The sequence below is a fragment of the Anas acuta genome, chromosome 6 (assembly GCF_963932015.1).
Source record: "Anas acuta chromosome 6, bAnaAcu1.1, whole genome shotgun sequence".
Lineage (NCBI taxonomy): Eukaryota > Metazoa > Chordata > Aves > Anseriformes > Anatidae > Anas > Anas acuta.
In genome coordinates this window covers 20,463,666-20,490,527 of record NC_088984.1, presented here as the reverse complement: position 1 = coordinate 20,490,527, position 26,862 = coordinate 20,463,666, and the positions used below count along the sequence as shown (strand labels likewise).

The following is a 26,862-nucleotide window of genomic DNA, read 5'->3' as shown; positions in this document are numbered from 1 at the left end:
CATGGCATCCTTACAAGAAATAGCCCCAGTAGCATTAATCCTCACAATTTCTTTTGGCAGATATTCATGTTACTTTGAGGCTGTACTCCAGACAGTTTTTACTGATATACAGATACTGATGTACAGACAGAAGAATCACTGGATGTAGCTTTCCCATACTACTACCCCTTACTTAATTACTTGTTTTAGGACAGAGTATGTATCTGTAACTGGCTGCATTCAGAACAGAAAAGCAGACAGGAAAGCAGGACAAAAAAGCTGAATTCTTAGAGGAAAAAATCATAGTAAATATTGGACTAACATTCCTAACTGGAATTCACATGACACTAACCTACTTAGTATCAGAACCATTCATATATTCCCTCAAATTCACTGACTATTGAAAGTCACAAAATTTTATAAGATCTGTACACTCATATTTATACCAAAACAGAAGCAAGATGTTATACAGTAACACTACCACTCCTAGTAGTCCTAAAGGCATGAAACTAAATACACAAAATGATAAAAACTGCCTACAAACGATCATTTGAAATTTTGTTTTTTTTAAAGAATATCTTTCCTCTGGTAATTTTCTATGTTTGTAGAAGGTGTACAGGTTGGAAAATGAACCTGAAATATGACCAAAACACATTCATGCAAAAATGTAAGTTTTGAGCTCAGACAAAAACCGTCTTTCCATCTCATTTCAACAGCATGAAGAGCACATGGGTAACTGGGGAGAATAACCAACATAGTCCTTCTTATGAAAGATTGCAAGGATGGAGACCAACTGGATAATGAGAAAAAAGAGACAAGTGAAATTCCCAGTTACTGTACAAGCATGCTTGGGGGGGGGGGAACAGGCGGGGGGGGAACAGGGGGGCAGACCAGAAACAAACCTGTTTCAGAAGAAAAGTATGATTTTATAGATCTAGAAAACATTCATGCACTGAATTCTTTCACTCTCTATCTAAGAGCGACTACAGCAAGGACCTCCTCCAGAGCCCCATCATGTAAAAAATCATTTACTGAGCCTTCACAGAGCTATAGTGCTGATTGCTGGATTGTTCTTCAGCCGCTTCAGCAGCTCTCACTCTACTACCAGATTCCTGACTTTCAAACACCTCATTTACAGCCTCCATATTGCTTCACTGAGCAGTGCTGATGGCTGGTTCTCAGTCGCAGAGGGTTTCCAGTTCCCCGTGGTTTAAGATTATACTTCCAGTCTCCTGCCTCATGTGCTTGCCATCAGAGCTTCTGTCAGTGCTCCCTGAGGAGCTGTTTGTAGCTCTTTCTTCCCAAAAGATTAATATTCCCTTTATTTTCTTTCAGTCAACTTGCAGTAAAATGCAAATAAGAGTTGAACAGAAACTACCAAAATGCCTGAGTTTGTATACGCACAGGTTATCAGCAGTAAGTACAGGACAATCAGACAACAGAGAGAGCTCCTACTGCCAATCAAATAGAAGCTATGACTAACGTTCTCCAGAGAACTCTGAAAATTGGAACTGACTCATATTTGACAGCTAGAACCACTCCGTGACTTCCCACTTCAGGAGCACCTTGCCAATAATCAGGAGGAATGACTGCAGCATGGGGAGGCAAATCTGAGGAAGCCTTAAGATTTCTGGACCAAGAACAGTGCTTTGAGGAAGCAGCAGCATTGCAGCCTCGTTGAACATTTAGCACTGAAGGCTAAAACACTGTTTTTCCCATTTTGATTGTTGTGGAGTTCATCAGTTTGCAAAAGACATGCCCCTGGAAACTCTGACTTTCACATGTGGAAGCATCATCGTAATTTATGACAACAGTAGGGTGGGGTGGGGAGGGACACAACTCTGCCACAATTGTTTATAACTTTAAGGGCATTATCTGATTTAACAAGTACTCTGAACTGTATTCTTAGCATTCGTTTTACATGCATGCCCAGTCTTTCAGCCTGTCTTCTTCCTGCTCAGAGGGTAGTAATTCTTTGTTCCAAATGCCTTTCCACAACTGGGCAAAGGAAGGTGTTCATTTCACAGTGGCTAGTTAGCTGCTATGAGGGGGTGTGAAACTAAGCATGTTGTCTCAGCAGTGCTGTTGAACTCAGTGAGGCTCTCAGCTGCAATCATATGCCACCATAAATGCCTTTTATCAAGCTATTAAGGCAGCCAGTTTCTGTGTTATGGCATATATATGATTACTGTCTGTCGTGATAGTCCTTCACTGTTGAAACTAGAAAGTGTCCAAACTACCACTAGTGAAAAGCAACTTACCCTATTTACACGATTCACTGCTCATCTCCTTTAGTTTATTATTAGATGTTTCTGCAGACCCTCCAAACCTTCTGCTAGCATAAATTGCCTCAGTTCCCTGGACCTATGACAGGAACACCAGCAGGGGAGCTGCATTAACCTTTCTATTTATTATCAGCTGCTAAACTTAGTCACTTCTTTGACACTAACACTGGTCCTTCCTCTACATCTGATCACAATATGCATGATCTTCCACACACCAGACAGTTTAGTTTTATGATCATTTTTCACGAAGACAAGGATCTTGCCACGAAACATAGAGCATCATTCTATGTATCTTTTGCAAGCAAATTTAAAGTAGCATATTCAAAGTATTTTTTTTTTTTCAAAAGAAAGACCCACACAGCTAAAAAACCAAAAAAATCAATTAAATGAATGGAGGAATTTTCCGCTGTAAATGTAATACAAATAATTTTTGAACAGGTTTCCAAGAGCACAACAAACTAAAGATGGGTTCTTTTAAAATACTCTGTAACTTTTTGAAGATACACTGTTCTTTCTTGAAGTCCTTTTTAATAACAGAAAATGTTTTGAATCTTGTAGCATAGCTACTGTATTTATCTCTTTTCATAATCTCCCCTGGCTTGCTTCTCAGAGCCATTAATTCAAAGCTCCATCTGCTACAGTTGCTCATACTGCAGGTGACATTTATGTTAGGTTTGTTTCCTCAGAAGAAAATGTATTAGAAAAAGTAGTCTGACAGGTCTTTATATCCACTTCACAGGCTGCACATAAAGTATAAAGATCACCCATGTAACTATTGACAGAAACGGTGGGAGAACAAGTGAAGACAACAAGATGTGCACCAAACATGCCCTCTTCTTACAAATGAGGTGGAATTAATTGCATCTATCATGCAGTCCTCCAGGAAGTTTAAAACACAGTGTGAAAAATGTACAAGGAGACAAGAAAACTGCCATCCCATTCTAAGCTTTTTACTTCTCCTGGTCTAGTTAACACAATCAGTCTGAGTTTATTCCACACACAGAAGAAAAATGTTAGCAACAGAAATATTACATACTTTGAATAACAGAAGTTGGGGCTTTTAATTTTTTTCTTTTCCTTTCAGAACAGCTTTTGCAAACAAATAACAAATAGGTCAGTAACAGGTTGTTTGGACATGATACAAAGATGACGGGATTGCTCCATGACAAGTGAAGTAACTAGATGATGGTTACATAGGCAGTATCTAGACTACTTAGCTGATATAATTAGAGATCAGAAACCTAAAAAATGACATATCTCACCCTATACCTCCAGGTTTTGCTGGCTAATCTCCTCAAAGTCAATTTTAAAGCAAATGCTTTGATGAGACGAGACAACAGAACCTGGGGTAAGCTGCTGAGCATTTGAAGGCAAACCATCTTCTACCAGCAAGAGTCTTGGTGTGTTCTGTGGACTGACCCTCAGGTCTTTATAACCCTAAGGAGGGGGACCCTTTGCAGGACACCTCCCTGACAACACGACATTACAAAGCTTTTACCAAGGCCTTCACAGGGTGCTGTTTGTTATGGATACTGAGCCCTCCTAAGGAACTGCTCCACAAAAACCTTCTGTCTCCTGACAGTCCACTGCAGAAAATAGCACACCTGGTGCAAGGAGACTACAGTTAGTGGACTCTTTGAGACTTCCACTCCTGAGTCCAATGGCAAGAATGGGGAAAAGCTGGGAAGGCAGCACAGACAAGGCACAACTTAACAGCTAGCAGCTTCCGTGACAGAGCTGGAACTGTGTCAAGGACAAAGTAAGGGCTTCACATGGTACTACAGCAATCCATAGGTGTTAGGGCAGTCTTACCCAAAGGTATATCATTTCATCACTCCAAGATCTTCCATCTAGCCCCCAGAGTGTTTATACATTTGCAGGTCACACAGCATTTTGCAGAGGGAACCATGACATATAGTGCAGATCAATGTGCATTCTACTGATTTACTGATTTACAAATCTTGCAAAGACAGCTCTGTCAAAGACAGAGGCATCTGCTGGCTAACAGGAATCAGATCTTTTATATACATGGATAAGTGCCTACCCCTGCAAAAATCTAACTATATTTTGCTAATGTTTTGTGCTAATCTAAGTATATTTTGTCTTGCAAGAGTGAGGATCACCTTAGTGCGACAGCACCAACTGTTTTGTTATTAGCTCCATTACCACAATGTCTTAGAAAGAGCTACTCTTGTCACTACCAACATGCATATAGGCATGCAAGATCTTTAACTTAACACTTATATATGCAAATCCTTAGTTGGAACCTGTGTTGCCTTCAGCATTAATATTCTCAGTAAACTGATTTTTCTTTAAAAATAAATATTATTCAACCTGTGAGTTTCTTTTCACAATAGGTTGACACTGATGTAGATGTAGCCATGAATCTGGGGAGTAAGCTACCTTTTTTTTTTTTTTTTTTTTTTTAAGCAAAGAACTAAAACAGGAAAAAACATGCCATGAGTCGATTCTCCAGGCAGGAGGTATAATGAAAGCAGTACAGGCTGCATTCTTCACAGTCCATTCTTCCTTATAGCATTAAGGTTGCAAAAGCTTATTCTGCTTCCAATACTGTAGGCACTACCCATCATCAAAAACATCAACACTACAAACTCCTAACTCAAGACTAGCAGCTTTTAAGGTATGATTTATAACAATCATTCCTTTGAAGAAAATTAACAGGTAAAGCCTGCAGAAATTAAACACTGTAGTTTCTCTCCAAGATGAGGCTGAAGACTTCCCTCAGAAATACAACTAAGATTTTTTCCAGCCACAGAGATCTGTATTTCATCATGCCATGTACCATACAGTTCAAAAATCTTTGCTTAGCAAGTAGTTTCTGAACAGGAGTAGAAAGAGAAGTAGCTGAACAAGAAGACCACAATCACAAGGGCAGTTCTACCCTTCAGGAATGTTACAGAATGGGATTAACACTTCTAATGCAACCCAGGTCAAATACAGTTGTGCTGCCTTAAGTGCATGAAGGCCGCACTGAGATGCAAAGCAGAGTCAGTAACCAATGTTATTTTGAATACATGTTTTCAGTGAGCAATGTATTAATCCTCTCACTATGGACTTGGTGTTACAATGAACCTGGGAGTCAGATATTTTGCCTAGCTTGACAGTTTTAATTTCATTGCTTGAGAAATCAATCAATCAATAAATAAAGGTTAAGAAATACAGCTGTAAGCAGAGCAAAACTTCATAGATACTAGCTGCCCATCTGGAATATAATTATGACACGTTAGCAGAATAAGACAAGGACTTATCTATTTTGTGGGAAGGGAGACAGAACAACACAATACATTTGTTTTTCACAAAGATGCCATAGGAGATTAAGTACAAAAATTCTTTCTTACCTAATCCAGTTTGCTTCAGGACTTGCTGAGTTCTCAGATGCTGTAACAACAAACAAGAAAAAGTAAAAGCTTGACAGCTTTCAAGACACTTGAGATCTTTGGCATTTCTCCAGCTATTTCAAAGTAACAGGCTACCCAAGCAAACAGCTGTTGATACACAGGAGCCTGATTGCATGCAGTACGGTTCTGTTACAAAGCTATTAACAATAAAAGAGAATAAGGTGAAAAATTAAAGTTTGCATCCTTACCTGACATAGCTCCTGGTGGCCATATGCTGGACTCGGCAAAAGGTGCTGTCCCTCTGAGCAATAAACCTAGAACGGTTGAAGGCTGAATTATTAACAAGAACATGAGGAGTTCTCAAGCACATGATGAATGAAACAGAAATCCAAAACTTATAGCCTGATTTACTTTGTAAAGGGAACTTAAGAGAGTTTCCTGAATGCTCATTCAGTTGATCTATTTCAAATATACGACGGCACATGGAAAGAAGCAGCACGATGCTTTACTGCAGTGCAGGGCTAACGACGAACACAGTTCTCTAAATCATTTTCATAGTAATCTCTTACAAAGTGGAATTTGACTATAATGGAAATGGCTGACTTTTATTATATGGCTGTTGTATACGTTCCCATTCCCCTAGTCGCCTCTCTTCAGTCATTAGCAGCTAATGTGCTTCCAACACTGTGTTTTGGCCTCCAGCTTTTTTGTACCTAAGACCATAGATGTGCTCTTCAAGCAGCTGATAATTGCACCGATACAGTCTCTAAGTTCATACAGTATTTCTGGTTTAAAATTGGGTCATCCAATTAACTTTGAATATGGCACAGCTGGAATGAAATCAATGATTTCTGGGCAAAGGCTGAAAGTTCTCTAACATAACTTTGTGTCTTTTGATACTGCTGATAGCAATTAGAAAGTAGCAACCAACATAAGAAGCCTTGCCAGGATGAAAGAAAAAATTGACATCAATTTCTTCTCTCAAGAGAATTTTCTAGTTCTTCTGTATTATGTTCTGCAGAATTCTTATTAATACTTGCAGTGCCGTGCAGCACACTCTAATGATCAGCACAGCTTTCAGGAAGTGACCTTATCTATTCAGAAACTCAGGTTCCTAATTCTAGGGGCGGGAGACACAGGACTTGTGAACATTAACATGGAAGTTGGACATTCAGACTGAAACTCACAGCAATGAGAACACAGGACCAGTATGTGGAGCCAGGAGATGGGCAACTCTGAGGAAATGGCCATACCTGAAACTCTGTCTATATGAGGGAAGCAACTCAGTGCCTCTGTGCAACTGGGACTGAGAGCCTCAACTTGCTTTCTCTATTTAAGTATCTTCCCCCTATTGAAAATCACTGCTCTATCTTTTACCGTGCTCTGGGTTCTCTTCTGCACAAGCTTGTTTTATCACCTGGTCAAGTATCATTTCCAAAAAGTCTACTCTGGGTACCCAAAGCACAAGAACAAAAATAGAATCAAGAATAAGGCAAAGTGCATTTCTTACACATTTGGTAGATAGGACATTAAAAGTTTGTATTTGAGAGGAAACAGTAAGTAACATATTGCAGTGACTTTAGGAAGTCTGTACAACTCACAGAATCACAGAATTTCTAGGTTGGAAGAGACCTCAAGGTCATCGAGTCCAACCTCTGACCTAACACTAACCGTCTCGCAGACTTCAGAGAAAACTCGCAGACTTCAGAGAAAAAGGAAAAAAGCAATTGTGGGTAATAAGACAAAGTACTGAAGGGGAGAAACATGAAACTGAGACAAAGAAAGTAAAATAGGAATGATGGAAATATGTAGAGCTTCACAGACACAGTAAGAGACACTTGATATAATGGGAACAAACTGTAAGTGTTGAGGGATTTCTTGAAACAGCAAAAATCCCATGGCTTGCTGTAGCTGAGCAAACCAAGCTACCAGGGCAACTATGAGAAGTTCCCATGACAGTGTTCCCACATCGCCCAATTGAGGAATTCAGAAAAATATTGTTACCAGTAGCTGGCTTCAAGGGCAAGGTCTATGTGACTGCTAATCACAAGGGGGTTGTTTTCTTGCAGGTGGGGTTGTTTTCTTGCAGTTGTTTGTCTGAGTGCTTTTGACCAATAATCTTGTGTGAAACACTGTCCACCCCTGTTAAGTTCTCTATAAAAGTTAGGCTATTCGGGCAATAAAATGGAGCATGATCTGACTCTACTGTGTGTCTGTCGTGCTTTCGGCCGTGCTTCCTGCAACATGTAAGGATCTGTAAGATTGAACTATATGATAAACAAAGCAGGAGTGTAATCAGCAGGAGAAAAGTACATGTATAAGATATGAAGGAGAAACTGAAATTGGGATATGATGAGGAATTTTTTTTTTTAATAACAAGTATAACAGGTATATATAACTAGGTATAACTAGAAAAATTCAGACCTAGAAGTGCCGCCTATGGAAAAAAAAAAAAAATAGCAAGACTGGAAAGCGGCATCAGCACACATGTATGAACACCCAAGAGACAAATTGAATCCCAGGTTTGAATGTCAGTCAAATGGCTGCCTCTCACATTCAGACACACATAAGCTGAATAACCAGTTCTGCTTCCTATGAGTAAAACCCTGCTAAATAAAAGACTGGAAGTGTGTATTTATTCATACAGGTGCTATCTGTTTTACAGAATACATAGTTTTCAGTTATTACACACAATGTGGGCATAATAATTCACTGCAGATTAAAAACAAACAGATTTTTTCAGCAAAATTAACAGCTTAATATATTGTTGAAGCTTTCAACTAAGAACTCCGAGCCCCTGGAAATTAAATCCCTTTTAAGTGTTCCAGGTTGCTTACCACAAAAATTGATGGACCTAATGTAAGCATTACTGTGTGAATTGGAGGGGTAAATGATCCATAATAGTTCCTGCAGTAGTAGAGGTGTGAGCAGAAGACAGGCAGAGATGGAATTTTCTTGTGAACCACAGAAACTGTGTGTACAGTGAGAAAGGTCCACGCTCAGCCAAAAAATACACTGTCCTTGCAGAATGTTAGACAAACAGCTGCCTGAACTGATACTTGTAATTATGCCATTACCTCTGGTATGCTGAGCACATTCACCAATGTACCACTCACCTCCCTCCACAGTCAATATTTTACCATCAGCACAGGACGGAGGAAAAGAAAATTGATTTCAGTTACTTTAATTGTCATCAACCATAAAGCCATCATGCTAAACCGGCAAACAACAAGACATTTTCCACAGCTTTACACTTTCTCCTCGTAATCTGACCAATGAAGTAGTGTCTATAAGAACAGGAGGAGAAATTAAAGACGCAAAAATCATGTGCAGCTTTAACTCTTCCCTTATTCCAAGATGTTTTTATCATACATGCCCTACTACTAAAAACTACTCACCTGTCCAGTTTGCTTGGGGGTCTGTATGAGGTTTTTTTCTCCCTTCTTTTATCTTGCTAATCCTTAGGCTCTCCCCTCATCACACTTCCTCTCTCTTGTATCTGCTTGGATTAGATCACAGGAATTTACCTCTAGAAATGAAGAAAAAGTAAGTTTGTAAGAACTAACAGAAAAGAAGCTACAGCTACAAACACACAGAAGAGAAGCTACAGCTACAAACACACAGTATCATGCTAAGTGCTGTTCAAATGACAGTTTAAAACTATGGCTAGAAAAAAAAAAAAAAAACACTGGACGATTTTTCTTAAGCAGAAAAAAGCAAACCAATACCAGAATTTTCAGCATTTCAAAACACTTTCCTGAAGATAAACATTCTTTGATGACCCTCATAGCACTCACTGCACAGTCTACAAACACTTTGTTCGTTATTCTCTTCTCCTTCACTTCCTCTGTGACAGAAGGCTGGTAAAGGCTCTGTTTTTCTGCAATACAGAATGTTTCTCTTTCTCAGGACAAGCTTGCACTCAGGAGTCCTTTGTTAGCGAGCTGCTCCAGCCATTAGCACAGCAAGAATCATTGTCTTTGTCCACTGAACTTTTTATTCTGAATGCATTTGGCAAAAACACTGCAAAATTGGTCCTGGCAGCTCTTAAAGCAACTGAACAGCTACTGTGCTTCCACTAAATCTCTCATCCCTGTAGTTATAAAGCCAAGAATACAGGTATGTTTCTTCTTTGGACGATACTGGAAAAATCATTTACTGTGCACATACATCAACAGGACAGCACACGGGTCTGAGGAAGGAATCATACAGCTGTCCTCACTCTCCAATGCACAACAGTGTATTACTGCACATAATATTCCTATAGGTGCTTAAGCACAGAGCACCATGTGCAGCAAGCATCAAAACAAGAGTGTGAAAAAGTTCATATTTTCCCTGTTTCTGCAATGATCCATTTGCACTTAAACTGACTAAGTTCAAAAGAGTCTGACCTGGCTTGTACCTGTAACCTGTAGTCACCTTGCTTCTAGACAGACTACCATATGAAAATATTAGCCTGGGAGAAAACTTGGTCTGCTTTGTGCTAGTCACATTTTTATTTTTGGAACAGAACTTGGGTGAACTCTTCTATTTTTAGTTAATATGCTATACTGCCAATAGCCTACATTGACTTGAATAAACACTAGAGGATTTAAGGATATGATGTCAGAAAAAACAATCCATTAGTGTGAAGTCATACATCAGGAATTAAGTGGACTTCAATTCTGGGGTGGACTTTAATTCTAGGGTCTAAAAAAAAAAAAGAGGTTTGACGTATTTTCGGAATACATTCCACAAGACTCAACAGTTAATTAAGACATAACCAATTCACTGTTTTTGCCAGAAAAACCTCAGTAACTACATCTGGCTAGCTGACGCTTAACCAGTATTAAACATCTTCATACAGGAATAGCTTTTAACTTAATTATTTCAAAGTACCTCAAAACAAAATACTGATCCTTGGTTTTCAATATGGAATGAAATTGGAATTTTAGAATGGAGATTTTGAAGGGAAGAATGAAGTGAATAATTAGCTTCTAAATATTAAAACTAAAAACTATTTTGTATTTATACAGAACAGAATGTTTAGAGAAGTAACTAGAAAGACATTTTATAGGTTCTCAATTTGCGTGTAGTATTGCCTGAAGATGTTACCTTTTCTTAAATAATTACCTGTCTATGTACCAGGGAGGAAGAAAAATACACATGTATCAGTTTAAAGGAACGAAACAAATATTGTACTACTTGCAAACCATATCACAGTTCATTATTAAGTAGCAGGTCACTCACAGAAGTGCTCTAGAGCAAGTTGGGCCTGCCTTAGTGCTTAGGGAACATGTACGTTCCTTCAGTTGTTCATGGCTTTGCCCTGATGTGCCTGACTCCTGTCACACTTACTTCTCAGATTGTAGAAACCACGGAGGGTTTTTGTATTCGAGTATTGCTTTCATATACACTTTGGAAAACACAGCTGGCAGCGACCTGCAGGGGCAAGCTACCTGCACAACCGCCGCAGATTTGCTTGGCGGACACAAGCGCCGCGGCCTTCTGAGGGGAGGGCACCGAGGTAAAAACGAGATGCCGGCAGCAGGGCCGAGCTGTGGCGGCGCAGCCCCCTCAGGGTTACCTCAGAGCCCACAGCCCCAGCCCGCCTCGCAGCGCCAGCGCACTGCGGGGCACACGGCGGCCGCCATTTCGAAGCCCGGCTCCGCTGAGGCGCGATTCCCGCTCCCACCGCCCCATCCGCGGCGGGGTGGCCCCGCGGGGCTGAGGAGCTGGCAGAAGCGGAGCTTCGCGTCCCTCCGCCCCGCCTCGCCTCACACAGGTGAGGGGAGTCGCGGTGCTGCGAGGCGCTGGCGGGGCCGCCCCGCTCCGAGGCGGGAGGAGCGTTCCCGCCTCTGGCCGCAGCCTTGGGCGGGAAATTACCTCAGAGCGGTAACGGCTGCGGAGCGCGGGAAGGGCCCGGGGGCTCTCAGGAAAGATCGATGAAACACCGTAAAAAAAAAGCGATGTTTAGTGAGGTGTTAAAGAAGTAGTTAGAGCAAGAAATGCGTATAAATGTATAGTTTTGCATTTCTTTCAGTGACACTTACTAAACACCGTGGTAGTCTCTGTGTCTGCTGCACTGCCCAAAACAAAACAGAGCACAGGTCCCTCTGCACTTTGGGAAGTTGTTCTGGTGAAAGAAATGCCTTATAAAGCTTTCCTCTTATCTTTGAGCCCATTGTGCATAGCTGTACTGGGGCTTAGCCATGATCATTTTTTCAGATTATTTCTGGTTGCCTGATCTGCAGAAATTCGGATAGGTACGCTGATACACTTTTCCTTGTTTGAAAAAAACAAACAAACAGTAGGTTGTTCAATTGCTCTCAGTGTGCCAGTACTTTTTTTCAAGCCAGCATGCCCTCAGGGCTCCTTGCTCACCTTCCCCTACCAATCTCAGCATAAGCATTTTGCCAGCTAATTGCAACCACCCTCTGCTTCTTCCACAGGGTGTTTTTTTTTTAATCTGTCTCACATGCTTAGAGATCCATAAACTGAGCAGACCTATTTTCATAGTCAAAAACATGCAGTTCAGCTCTGCGTTTCCAGGGTCTGTGTTTTGGGTGACAATTCCTATCATTCTAATTATTCTGTTACGAATAAAGAGCAACTACTGTATTCATCAACTTCAGTCAGGTCTGGCTCACTCCAGCATCCAATATAACTGTAAATGTGAAAGCGCTGTATCGGCTCTCATCTCTATTTCTTTGGACTAACAAAGAGTCTGTAAGTCATATTTTTAATTTAAAAAAAAAAAAAAGAGGTTCTTCCTGCACTCCCTTTCTCCATTGCTGCACCAATTTTGATTTAACAGACCAATAGTTTCTAACAGCGAAATGCCATCATTCTGACAATACTTTTTTTTAAAATCCTTTCTCTTGATTAGAAGGTTCTGAGCTTTGTAATCCTATCCACACGCATTTTTCTTGCATCCTAATAAGCTAATACAAAATAATCCTTTAGCAAAACTGAAAGTAACCGAAGGCAAACCTTGATTCAGATAGGAACATAGATTATCAGCATTTTCTCTGAATTTAGCCCATGGCAGCATTAGAAAGAAACTGAGGTGACGTGACAGTTTTCAATAAGCTTTGCTGAGCAATGCTCCTTTTCATATTACTGTTGTTTTGTTGAATTCTTGTGCAGTGGTGTACGCAAAAACCTTCATCACAAGCCATTATTTTCTCTGTCCACAGTTGCAAAACTCCTGTAGTATAGAATTAAATAAATAGTATAATAACAAGTAACAGACAGCTCACACATCTAGTCAAGCTGACCCTCTCAGACAGCCAGCAGGCTTGTCTAAGGGGGATCCAAATGCCCTTATCCTACATGCCCTAAGTCTACAGAAGTTATACAAAAACATCCCTTTCAGCTGTGCAGTAAGTTCTAAAACATTGCTCTTTATTGTCTTGCATAAGAATCAAGCTATATTCAAGCAAAGATAACATCTGCATGTAATAATCTTTACATCTTTCTTTAGGATTCTCAAGAATTCAGGAGCTCTGGGTATTCCTAGATTTCTCTCACAGTTTATGTGTTGGTTTTGAACTACAGAAACTTCCCTGATTATCGGTCTTCTGGCTGATAAAATCTAGACCTTTCTGAGCTCTGTTACAAAAGCTCATCCATAGTCATCCATATCTTCATTTTTTTTTTTTTTTTTCTTTTTCCCCTTTTCCATCTCTAGAATTTACCAGCTTGCTTTGTTCTGGTGATGATTTTTTTTTTTTTTTTTATTGCCTTTTTCACTGGCTACTTGCATGCCAGCTAGAATGTTTCCAAACACTACCAGACTGTTCAACATACCTGTTTACAGTGAGGGTACAGTCACACTGGGTAACTACACTGTACTGGAGCTACATGAGTGGTGTGCTTGCAGACTTCGTGTCATGTGGTAGATTTCCCAACAGACAATGGTTTTCCACAGTGCAGCAATTTTCATTGCAGTAGCTTCATTCCAGTAAAACTGGAATTCACAACTTGTCAGTAGAGTCATCCATGAATTTCACAAATACATTAGTAAGGAATTTGAAAAGGCAAATAGCGATATAAGTTCAAATCAAAACCAAACAAAATGTTATATTAATTCTAACAAGCCCATTTCAGCAAGAACAAATTTCAGAACACATAATCCTTCCATTTTTGTAATGTTATACAGGATAAATAGGTTTATATTTAGTCATTCTTTACTGGTACCTGCACTTCTTATTGCCTTTGTCAGCAGATTATTATTGTTATTGTTTGCAGTAATAAATAGAGTTGTCAGTCCTAAACTAGCTTCCATGAATGTAGTTTATCCCATAGCTGAACTAAAACTAGCCCTATTTAAGTGCAGCCATTGTTTTGTTTTGTTTTGTTTTGTTTTGTTTTGCTTGCAGATCTTCAGTAGAAAAGAACAACTCTCAATTGTTGTCATGGTTCTGATTACATGCGCAGTGATGATTGACCCATTATACTATGGGTCTAGTGCAAGCTCAGCAGGAGATTGTGTTATTCCTAGCCCTTCTTTAGACTGTATTTAAAAATGAAATAATTTATTGTAATTTCTTATTTTGTGTGGCCATGGTTAGATGCTAAAAAGCAAAGATCTATTATTAAATGAAATGTTATAAAACATTACAGAATTGAATGGATATGGAACATTTTTTCACAGTAAGAAGTAATGCTGTATTTAACTGATGAGCTTTTCCAAAGTATATTCTATGGATGTGTTCAGTTGCTGCACATTTTTCAGTATTTTTTTTCCATGCATGTGTGAATTTGTTAACAAATTTGCTAACAGTTAAATTGCCATACATTACTGACTGGTAGTCAGTCATGTAACCAACAGGTTATAAATGGAAATACTTTAGTCATAAAACATATTGTAATGAAACCTACTCTTTAAGTAATTAAGAAGTGGAGATGCCCTGATACGTTGTATATAATCTTTAAGTGGATATACACAAGCATTATTCACTACAGTTATTTCCCTTAGAAGTTAGAACTTCATGTTTTTTAAATACTTGTTCATCTCTGTATGCATTTTTCTTTGGCCAGAGATGGACTTGCAATTATAAACAGAATGCTTGGTTGCATTAACCTACACACATCATGAACACTGATCAAGGAGATGTTAAAGTAATAATAATACTAAACAGGTTTGCTCGAAGAGGAGAAACGGTTGCTGAAGATTTTGAGGACACTGCTGAAACCTTTACTATTACCATGAAAACCTTGAGACGGTTTGAATGCTGGCTATGCAAGTTTGGATAGAGCACTCTGAATTGTAAGTGTCTGAGTCAATGCATATTGCGTGATATTGTCTTGTCCTACCAGGTCATGTGGGTGCCGCTTCAGTTTTCCTTTCTCAGCTTTTAAATAAATACAAATGCATCCTTGTTCAAGGATTGCCACCGTCTTGGAGAAAAGAAACAAACTCTGTGGCTCAGCTAGTTCTGCACATGCCTATCTTACCATCAGCCTTCAGCTTTGCTCATGGGGAGAACTTGGAATAAGCACTGCCTCCATCAGTTCTTGCCTCCTTTTCCAGATCACATCCTACGTTGTTCACGTGGAAACATTCCCCCATCATGCTTGCTACTTTCTTTTCCTTATCTGTGCCTCTGCCTAAGAGTAGGATTCCTATATTTCTGAGAGCAAAAAGGACAAAAAAATAAACTATGCAGAGACTGTGGTGTCCTATCGTTTCTAATAGCTCCCTGGGAGAGTCCAAGAGCCTATCTCCAGTCCCAGGGTCCAGGCTGCAGAAGTTGGGGCCCCTGAAAGAAAACAAAGCTGCCAGTTCTCAGCCCACTGAGCCAAAGCCCAGACTTTTTTTTTTTTTTTCTGTAGTACAGAAAAAAAGCTGCATAAGGAAAAAATAAAATCAGACAGTATTTCATGTTTAAAATAATCTATGCAAATTCCAAATAATTATGCAGCATATGACTCAAATCAATAGCAATGCTGGGAAAGAGAAATCTAGTTCTTTATTGGCCTAATTTCTTCTTAGAGCACCATGTCTTTCTAATGAGTTCCCTTAGCGTTCAACATCCATCGATGCTGCCACATGCTTACAAAGGTAAATCATTTGAATGGGCTTAGCTTTTTCGTATTTATTGTTGCCAGGGGAACCACATTGTTGTATTCACCAATGTAATATGTCTTTTGACGTGCTTTTTTGAGGACCAGATACAACAGATGTGCAGCATCCTTGGAAATACACTCATACAGAGAAGCATTACTGAAATAATTGAGCTTGAGCTTGTTTCAGATTTCTTACTTCTTCAGACTGATGAGACTTGTAAAATTGTATCATACGAGTAATATTCACTAATTCTGCCCACTATTTAAACAGTGATAGATATTTCACTGACTGAGACTAATAGGGCCCATTTACTTTTTTTTTTTAATACTCTTTTCTTTGTATAAGGTGAATGGTTTATTTTTATTATGAAGTGTTGCTATTATCAGGCATTTGACTAAAAAAACTAATCTGATAAGGGATAAAAAAGATAAAATGAAAGTATAAGCTATTTCTGAGTAGCTAAGTGGCTGAAGGTTATTTGAATGACATCTATCGTGCTGTAAAGTATCACTTGTACAAATACAGTATCAGACTCATGAAACATAATGAGCATCTTTGACTCAGAATGTTTGTTTCTGGTAATAGATTCTGGCAGAAAAAATGTAGAGGTGTTGAAGAGATATCAGTATGTCTAGCATCATGTTTGGCTGTGGGAAACAAACCAATTTTAACTTCCTGGTGATATTGATTACTGCCAAAATATCTCTGTGGGAAGGGGCAACATTTGAGATTGGAGGCAATAAACCATGAAAACAAAAAAAAACATGGAAATAGAACAAAGCATGAAAGGACCATTGCTCACTCAAGTCCTACATGTGTATTTATAATCCTTTGTTGATGGGAGGTGAGGTGCAAAACATATTCATTGACACCTGAAAAATAGACAAAGGTTCATTATCTACTTTATTTGTGAGTAGTCTAGCAAAGGTTGAAAGAAATCATGCGATGAGAAATGTATTAGACAAGAAGAGCTGTAAGCAATTCAGATAGCTAAAATATACATACGTTATAAGCAGCATAAGTAATCGACTAAGGGAACTCAACTCTATGGTGAAATTTTTCTCCTAGAAAATTCCTGCTCTGTGATGCTAAGTAATGAAGGGGAAAAAAAAAATACTTTAGCTCCAGTCCTTAAAACATTTGTTTCCCTACTCAATGGAAGTGGAAATGTCTACCACCCACGTGGTACATACTAGGGATAAAGGCAAAAGGAATAATAAATTGCTTATTGGGTAGTAAACTACTCTATGATGTGAGGGGTTTCCATGGAACCAGCTCCTGTTTTCACAAATTAAGAGACCGGCCTGTTCTACATCAAGTAACAGAATTACAGGAAATGGCTTTTCAAATTATGGTATTTTTATAGAGGCTCATTTTGAAACATTCTAAGTGGGACTCAAAGCTAAATTTAAAATGGTTTTCAAACATTTTTTTCCACATCACATTTTCCTGTACCGTGCATAAGCATACATTGCAAAAATTGTGGGTTTGGATAGTAAGATTAGCTTTAAAAACTGTCATTTATTTAACAAGATTCAATTGTGTTTTTTGAATAATATTTCAAAGAAACACAGCATTTGAAGCATGCCGCATTAAATCTCCTGAATATTTTTAATGATGAGAAAGTACAAATGATAGAGTATTAAGGAGAATCTAAAACCTTAATTAAAAGGAATCTTTAGTTATTCAAACATTGTGCCTGTTTATGCAACTAAGAATTCATGAAGTCTTTGACTTCACTGAGAATACACTTTTCCTGTTTAACCACATTCATCTGCAGAAACTAATAGCTAGTACATCCTAGCAAGATTACAGCTGCAGTGACTGGATGGTATACTGGCAGAAGCAGCAAGTCCCAAGGCTGGACTTGCAGAAGTTAGAGCTCTCGTCAGCATAACAGCACTTGCTCAGGCAAACAACCGCCCATCCAGGAAAACATGAGTGGGTGCTCAGAGCACTATACCCTGCCAGAAGGCATTCATGTGGAATGGGTTTTCAAACCAACAGTACGGATCTCACTTACTGCAGTGAATAATCCATGTAACAGAGAACTGTCACGCAGCCAGCTTCCTTGTATTGCATGCACTGCATCATCCCTGGGAGTTGATTTAATAGAGAGCTGTGAACCTCCATACATAGGGTCAGCCCATTCCTGTGGTTTTCCTACTCTGCACACAGCATCACTTCATTCTTATTGAGGTTAATGTTCAGACAGCCTCCATTCATCATTAGCCTCACCTTTGAAAATAGAGACTGCAAAGCAGGACTGTAAAATCTGGTTTAGATGAAAATTACGTCCAGATCATATACAGATCTGCACAGTAATTTACTGTCTCCTCTGGCAGCTGTATACACACAGCACAGACTGAGCTCACAGGATTCCAAAAGTAAAAATTCCAAAAGAAAAAAACAGCAATCTTTGGATACTGGAGCAAAACAATCACTTTTTGAAGGAAAAACATCATTTGTTTGTGCAATACTGTGAGTTATTCAAGATTCCTATTACAGAGGTGATGAAAATATTCACTGAAAATTTCAGGCCACCACTAAAAACCAATGCTATTTATGCAAAGGTAGGAACAAGACTGCTTCACCAAGCATCTGAAAGGTCAAAAGAAAAGGTTTAATAAACAAATATATCCATTCAAAATTTTGCAGTAATAGTTATTCCAGAAGCAGATTTGACAGAAGATTCGTTTTCCCAGGACAGTTTCTCAGCATTTTAATGTTAGCACTTTGCAGCAGCAACACTGTAATAGCAGGCATAAAAGTAAGTACAACTGTAAGTGGTGTAGTTATGAGCAATATAAATTAATCCAAATTGTTAATCAAACATACGCAACTGTGTGAAGTAATAAAGAGAAAAATACCAATTTTCTTTATGGGAAGTACTTTGCACGGTTAAACTTTTGACATTTGAAAAACTGCCTGGCTATTGTGTGGAATTCAGTAATGATTGTATTTTGGATGATGGGTGGATAGAAAAAAATTCACCAACACACAGATTGACAGTAGACTTTTATTAACATATCTTACAATGTCGATTACTGTATCCCTAGTTTTGTAGTCCTCTGATGCATTTTAAAGATGGACTTAGATTCTACAGTAATGTACTGTACTTAAATGATCATTCATACAGGATATCACACCAGAACATTTGAGTAATACACACACGCCACTCTAGTTTGGACCTGTTATTTTTCAAGGTTAGCTTAATAAAGTAGGATAAAAAAAGTAATGGGGGAAATTAAAATTCTTGTTTAGCAGCATGCAAGGATATTCAAGTACAATTTTCAACAAAGTAATTTTTTTGTGTTTTTAAATTGACTGGTGACTAATTCACCAGTACTAAAATAAACACTATGAAATACCCAAATGTTAAAGTTAAGGCTAATAGCTTTACTTCACATCCATATGCACAACCAGAGAACGTTCCATTTCAAATAGAACACAGTAATCAAATTCTGGATACGTTATCTCTTGTAAATATAACATTGGAGCTTCAAACTACAGATTACTCAAGTTCATGAGCCCTGTAATAATGTTATGCTGGAGATGTAAAGAATCTTTTTGTTCTTCAACCACACTTACAAAATGGCCTGATATTCATAATGAGCAATGCAAAAATATTACAGGCAGAACTTATGATACAGTATCAAAAAAGTAATATTTTGGAAAAGACATAACTGCTTAGTTGGCGAAAGAGTAATTCTAATCTTACAGGAAGTACTGTAATACTTTTGAAATATATATATATATTTATATGTCTGTATAAAAAACAGCATCCATTATTATGGGGGGTTTTTGAATTGCAGGTATCCAGAAAAACGTATTCTATTTACTCACTTTTCCTTCTGTCCATTCTCTTTGATTGCTATACAGTCATTTTATTTCCCCTATACACTTTTCACTAGATAATGACTTCCACTGGGGAACTGTTTTCAGTGTATATGTGGTTTTATCATACGGTGTTTTTATTTTACACATATAAATTTTATTTTACACACAAGCTATGAAAGTCAAAACTACCAAAAGTGCTAGGTAGTACTGAAATAGCCAATGTATGTCCAACACCTGTGAAAACATCAGTGGCGATATATTACATACCATTATTTTTTTAGCTGTGATCTTTCCTGCCTACTTACACAGCATGGGGTTTAGCCCAGTCATGCCTGTTCCCATGATTATTTTTTTTTTAAACCTCTAAACATGAACTGGTTTGGCATTCTTACAGTGAGGCTGCACATGCATTGGTTGTTCACATAAACTTCCTCTCATTTGGTGTTTTTTTTTTTGTTGTTGTTGCTTGTTTTTTGTCCTTTGTTTGTTTCCTTTTTTTTTTTTTTTTTTTTTTTTTTTTTTTTTTTTTTTTTTTTTTTTTTTTTTTAGGAAACCAAGCAGAAAGAACAGTGATTACTCTGAACAAATACAGTATGGAAGAACCTCCTGAATTGGCAAGAAAGATACAAATTATGTTTGATTTGTAGAATAGCCTGCACATTTCCAAACCAATCATTCTGGAACATGTATCTAGTTTGTAGTAGCAGGCAGGCTTGTGGTTATTACACTTATAACTGGGATCTCCATGTTGGGTGCCATACAAATTCTCTATATACAGCAATTTCTGTATGTGTTATCACTAACAGTTTATTCAATTAATACGGAAAAAAATCTCATCTCTGGAAGAGAAAACAGAATGTGTGTTCTGGATTACATTAAGAACAATAAGCTACCTAATTTACAGCTATTTCATGTATTTTATGGAGGAAAAGAAATCTATGAAATTCCTGAGAAAGCATAAGTTTTCAGTAATGCCTGAAATATTTCGATAGACCTCTTGTGGTAAGTGAAATATTTTTTAAAATTCAACTTTCAGACCAATTGTTATCATGCAGTCTCACAATCATTTTACAATTCATGTCTAATTACAAATGCATATTAAGCAAAAACCTCAAACCAACACAAGAAAGGCAAAGAAAATTTATCCAACATATTTAGTAGATGTAGTACACATATACAGTTTCAGCAAAAATTGCTAAAAACTCAACTCCACGCAGAGAAAAATTAAAACTTGACAGGTAGCACTGGAGCCTCTAAACAACTGTAAGTAAAACTTGTGCTTCTTAACAATATTGGACTTAAAAAAAAAAAAAACACAAAAGAAAAATGGACTACTGAGTGCAATCATTGCTCACACCATTTTGAGGATTTAATTTCAAATTGTTGTATCATTATTTAATAGCAACAGCAGCATATTATGCAAAAATTTCACGTGTTGACCAAGTTCCATTTCCCTTTTATGCCCATACCCCACTCCACCCCAAGCCAAAGAACTGAACTCCCATTCATTTAAAGCTATTGTCAGGTCGAGATGCATTCATTCATGGTAACAGCGATACGGTGTGAAGATGATGATTTACAAGCCATTATAATGTGGCCCCCATCTTTTATTGATATGATCAAAAGTATGAGACACCCATTGTTGTTCAAGCACTTTGTATCTTTCCTTGCATATGTAGAGAGGTTTACCACGCCTGTTAAAAAAACAATAACAATGGTTAATACATCAAATAAATGGAAAAGTTTCATTATTAATACAAATAATGTGGGATATTTGTATATATTTTTTTCCCCAGTGGAAGCACACATCTTTATTGGTGAAGGGGCTGTTGGTTTCGTTTTTAGTAAAATAGCTGCTGGTACGTTCTCTTCTCCCTCTTGGATAGCAGAATTCAGAGAACAATTCTTGTTCTTTCAGGTATGTATAGCTTTCCTACATTGGAAACCAACTGCTTTGTTTGATTGAAGGCCAAACAACAATTTTCATATTTGGGAGAGACGTGTTTCCTGCTGGAACATTTAGAATTGAATCCTTCTGCTGGGTGGGCACTTGATGCATGTAATTCTGTTTACGAGTACATGTTCACGATTACACAATCACTCTGTTCATTATTACATGATTTGGGCCTCCAAAACTAAGATCAGTCTAACTTGTGGAAAATGGGAGTTTTTCCCTCAAGGAAAGTAGGTATTTTTTATCTGTTACTGCAGATATTGCATTATATAAAGTTGATAATACATAGAACAGCAACAATAAAACAATTGTAATTAAAATATTACCTAAGATCTCTGTCTTCTTCACCATGTGCATCTAGATAAACAGAACCCCAAAGGCAGAAACGATGACCTCGTATGATGATGATTACAGATGCATTAATCAAAAGAAATATTCCTGTCCCAGCTCCACAGTTTTGAGAATGCTATAATATTATGGATGTAGAAAAGGAAGAGTACAAAGATTCAGTTAGTGACTGTCGGTTTTATGACAAAAAGATTTTCCAAATAGTAACTAGTTTTCCTTGAAATAACATAACACACATTATTTACTAAGGAACAGCCTGACAAAGTATAGCCTGCCCCCAAATTCTCCAAGCAAACTAGGAGTCCGTGTCTTATGCTGCCATAACAACTTCAACATACAAAAATGGTTGTCTGCTTTAAAAAATGGAAGATGCTCTTTATCCTATTAAGAGTTACCTAAGAAAAATGAGAAAAAAATATTCTCAACAGTGTCGTATTTGTTGTACAGCATGAGCAAGTATTTTGCACAGATGACAAGAATAAGTATTCAGAAAAAAAATTCCCATTTCATCTTTTACAATGGTGTCTGCAGATGAATTTGCTTTCTCTATCTACACTCACAGATGTAGTCTACAGCTCTACAAAACTAATAATTAATTTTTAAAATTCATTCCTGCTTGCTTCAATGTCATTCACTACTAGTTAATACAGATTGTGGCATTTACAATCAATTTATTTTGTCAATAAAAATCTGTTTTTCATACAGTATTATGATGACTGGAGGCTGTAATCCCACTGACTAAAATCTTACATAATTATTTAAATATATCTTTAATTATTCTTCCTTATACCTTTGTTTGCATGAAGCTGAAACCTTAACTGTTACTTACATTTACACTTTAAATTTTGCTCACCTCTCATTCTTCCACTATAATAGCAGTAGAAAAAAGAAAAAGGTGAGCGCAAGGAATTTTGGAAAAGTCCAAGATCCGTATGGAACTTCTTTGGGTTTGCTTTTATGTCCCATTTGTAAATAGCTCCCCAAGAAATTCCCCTCAGTTTTGTGAAGCCCATGTAGTTCCAGTGTTCTAATAACTATTCTATGATGGGAAGCAGAACAGCTCTCAAAGTAAACCTTAATCATGGACAGGAAAGTGATACTACGTGCTGTCCAACTCAGGTTCCTGAAGGAACTTAAATATAAGCTGACTAGAAAAATTTGCTGCTGAATTGAAGTTGAAGGCCTTAAAATGATGCTTGTTTAGCTATAGTCTGCAGATCACTAGTAGACAGTCAGGTACCAAAAAACGTTCCATGAAAGAACAAATACAAACATACATTGATATTCTTATGTACACAGAAATCAAGGCAACAAAACAGAGGAAAATTAAAATGATATATAAGCATTCTGGATGCACACAAATTTCAATAGGTTGTGAATGAAAACCATGTGTCAACATTGCCCATGGTGGCTTTCTAAGAGTTTTTCAAAGAGGCGAATAGGGCTTGGGGTTTAAAAAGGTTAATAAAGTTGCTCTTCAGAATCAAGTCTAGGTCCATCTTACCAGAAATGAGCAATAAACATTATACAAACATGTTTTTATAAGAAAAACATCCAGACTAAGTGATGGAGTTAAAAATCATCTATCAGTGTAAGAATCTATTACAGAACTGGAATTCTTTCTCTCTTACCAGTACACATTCACAGTAACTCTGTTGTTTGCAGCATAGTCCTTTCAAGCATACGAAAGTACCACAAACTAGACAAACAGCAGGATCTTTAGGAACCTTGGTACAAACAGTACAAGTCTTTCTGTGATAATACTGAAAAATGGTATTGTAATTCTCAGGCAACTGAAGGAGGCGTGGCAAGTCCCACTTAGGCTCCTGGATAAGCAAAGCCTAGAAGGAAGATAAGAACAATCTGAGTTCTACACATTGATTTATTTAGAACTAAGAAAAGAATACCAAAGAAAGGAAGCATGCCATTTAAAATTCTCTCAATTCTTCTCTGTTTGAGAAATTCAGAAGTGTCTTACAACAGTAGACTACTCTTGGTGAACACCCTCCTTGAGGTCACTTTTCTAACAGTTAAAAAAGGAGAGCTAACCTTTTCCCATGTATGTTTTCTAAACATGACACTTTAAGTGAAAAAAAACCTTCATAACTAAAGCAAAGAGGATTAAGATTGGCCTATGGGGAAGACTGCAGGTCACTATCTGCATCAAAAATTTATCTCAGAAACTTCACTGTCAAACCCTGGCAATGATTATGAAAGCTGTCTCTTAGATAAAATTTAGACAAACTCTTCCTTCCTTTGTTTTGGAGTTAGGCTATGTAACTGGTATTTGAAAGCATGTGCCTGATTTTCAAAACTGCAGTGCATTTTGAGGTCATTAAGAACTGATCAGCACTCCAAACTTTTTGGAAAACCAGGTGTTACGTAAATACTGGTTTCAGGCCTAACTGTTCTCTTCTGCTCTTGAAAATGCTGTCCAATTTATTTATCTATTTTTAAAGACACTTCTGTGTTTTGCTTCAACCTACTTTATCTTACTGGCTTTATAATTGATGGGCATAAGGGTCAGATGGGATCTTTCTTCACAAGAATAGCACCTGTCCCTTTTCAATCATGAAAAGAACAGTTTCACTGCAATCTCTCTCAAACGCCTATCAATTGGCAGCAACTGTATTTCGAGGTTAATCTTAGTATTCAAATATTCATTTGCAACATCATAATTTACACCTGCAAAATATTAAGAGACAGACACACTCTGCAGAGCCAGGAAAGCATCTGGCCTGCTCTTTTACACCATTAACTTAGGAGAGGTGGACTTAACATGTTGACATGCATCTTCTTTTTATGTCCATATCCACTAACATTTCTGATTACAATTCCTCTCTCATTTACGAGTCAGCTTCTGAGATCCTTATCCAAAAGGAAAAGACATACGCAGTGAAACAAGCAATAAATAACCATTCCTACATTAGCACTGTTTTGAAAGTAATTTTGCTACATACCTTTACTTGATCTGGATGTCGTTCTGCAAATGAAGCCAACTCTGAGCACCACTGTGATATCATGTCAAATGCTGGCACTGGCCAATTGAGACAAGAGGCACTGGTGAATTGATCAGATGACTGAAAAGATGGTAATAGACCTAGGCAGCTTGCAAGAACTGTGAATTCTTCATCTTCCTTTTGATACAAAACCAGAAGTTTCAAATTAATACCTATGCTTTGAATTTCTGTAGTTTATTAAACTACATGTAGTTCACATAAAAAATGTGTCTATTCCAATAACAACAGTAAAGATATTAGCATCATTGTGTTAGAACATCTTCACACACACAGAAAAGAGTCCATGTCTTCAAACTACCTCAAATTGGATTCTCAAAATACAACTGGTCAGAAAATAAAAACAAACAACCATCACACAATGAAGTCCAAAATGGCTCCTATCAGTTTCAGGTATGAGAATTGTGATGCAAGGAAGTAGGGAAGTTGATCTGCAGCAAACTCTATTTGAATCAGCTTAAAATGTATGGAGCTTAAACATAATCGTATGCTGATGCAAAGTCTCTAAGAATAAAGTCCCAAATATTAACAGACATTAAGCAACTCAGGACTGAAGTCCAGTCTGTGTGGAAATTATATAATCTCTGAAAATGCAGCACAAGCTTTAAAACTATGTTGGTATTTTATAGACAGGTAAGTATGACCTGATAAAATAAATATGTTTTGTTGTTGTTGTTTGTGTTTTTTTTTAATACACATTGTTTTTCAGGGAAATTGACCTAAAAAAAAAAAAAAAAAAAAAGATGCTGCAATGATGCAGAAGAATGCTAGAAAATATGATTTAAAAAGAAAAACACTCAGGAGAGAAAATATATGCCATGGGAAAAAGAAAAAAAAAAAGGTAACCTTTGAAGGTTTTGTTTGTTTTCAAAATTTCTAGCTTTTAAATGTGAGTGTGCACCTTCCAGTCTGTACCTGGCAGCTAGGTAAATCCCCTCCAAAAAGATGGTGTTGAAGAAGGCTGGTGATCCTGAGGAAAGGTAGACAGAACTGTTGCAGATAGCACTCTACAGAATCAGGATTTACCTAGAGGGGAGGAAAGCAATTACTATATTCTGACCCGGATAAGCTGTCTCCTATGAAAGAAACTCCAGTATTAACCATTTTATTTATACTCCAGTTTTAACTGGACACCTTAAACAGAGTGCATCAAACAAACATAAGTTCCAAAGGCTGATTATTTCACTAATAATCTGGAAAAAAAAAAACGTTTCTCTGCACCCCCACCTCAATTCCCCCTCCCCCCCCCCAATATTTTTTCTACTTACACGTTCAGTTTTTGAAGTTTCTGAAAGGCATTTTGTACACATGATTAGAAAACACAATTGTAAGAAATATTTGTCGATAACTTTCTCAGCATTGTCCCTGTATGGTATTACTAAAAGAAAGATTTGCACAGGCAAACTGTCCCAAGGGGATGTGCTTTGATCCAGAAAATAAGAGTCGTACTGCAATCTTTAGCAAGATCAGAGAAAACTCATTATAACAACTAGGCTGAAAGAATTAAATGAGAGATGGAAAGGGGGATACACTGTATACATTTCCAAGAGGTTTGCCAATACCACTGTTAATTCTTCAGTCTCTCCTTCTTCGAATATCTTCCCCTTAGACAGCTCACTAACCACATGACCCAGCAATACTTCCCATGATTTTTCTCCACCGGATGTATTCTGAAAATAAGGAGAAAAAAATACGCAAGTCACAAAAAGGAGAAAATTTTCTGAAGAGCAATGAAGTACGTTTCCTTTTAATCAGCGCATGAATTTTGACTTAAAGATGCATGTTTAAAATAAATTGAAAATCTAATTCTACACAAGGGGAACACGTTTAGTTCATACAATGAAATGTGAATTGCTACTTAAAGTACTTATGTCATAAACTGAATTATATGAAAACACTCTCCTGTGCATTTCCCATTTTTGGGTGTGAGTATAGAAAATGTTTAAGGTTAGGAAAAATTGCTTTATGGACACTGTTTTGACAGATTTTGAATAAAATAAATGTTAAGAAAAAAATATTATTTTCT

At 37.6% G+C, this 26,862-nt stretch overlaps 2 protein-coding genes across 7 annotated transcripts in view; both read right to left on the bottom strand.

Moving 5' to 3' along the window:
• The window catches only part of MYO3B (myosin IIIB), a 196,826-nt gene extending 185,482 nt beyond the window's left edge, over positions 1-11,344 (bottom strand). The window contains exons 1-4 of the mRNA XM_068685651.1: positions 11,062-11,344; positions 9,022-9,152; positions 5,872-5,937; positions 5,624-5,663 (exon numbers count right to left, since the gene is read on the bottom strand). Coding sequence (XP_068541752.1) covers positions 5,624-5,663; positions 5,872-5,878 — 47 coding nt within the window. The 5' untranslated portion in view covers positions 5,879-5,937; positions 9,022-9,152; positions 11,062-11,344. The remainder of the gene's footprint in view (positions 1-5,623; positions 5,664-5,871; positions 5,938-9,021; positions 9,153-11,061) is intronic.
• A 7,338-nt stretch (positions 11,345-18,682) lies between these two features.
• Positions 18,683-26,862, bottom strand: part of UBR3 (ubiquitin protein ligase E3 component n-recognin 3) — a 103,651-nt gene continuing 95,471 nt past the window's right edge. For all 6 annotated transcript variants that reach the window (XM_068686729.1, XM_068686730.1, XM_068686733.1 and 3 more), the window contains 6 exons: positions 26,399-26,506; positions 25,752-25,862; positions 24,780-24,956; positions 23,451-23,660; positions 21,798-21,937; positions 18,683-21,211 (listed from right to left, as the gene is read on the bottom strand). In XM_068686729.1, the coding sequence (XP_068542830.1) occupies positions 21,094-21,211; positions 21,798-21,937; positions 23,451-23,660; positions 24,780-24,956; positions 25,752-25,862; positions 26,399-26,506 (864 nt within the window). In that variant the 3' untranslated portion in view covers positions 18,683-21,093. The remainder of the gene's footprint in view (positions 21,212-21,797; positions 21,938-23,450; positions 23,661-24,779; positions 24,957-25,751; positions 25,863-26,398; positions 26,507-26,862) is intronic.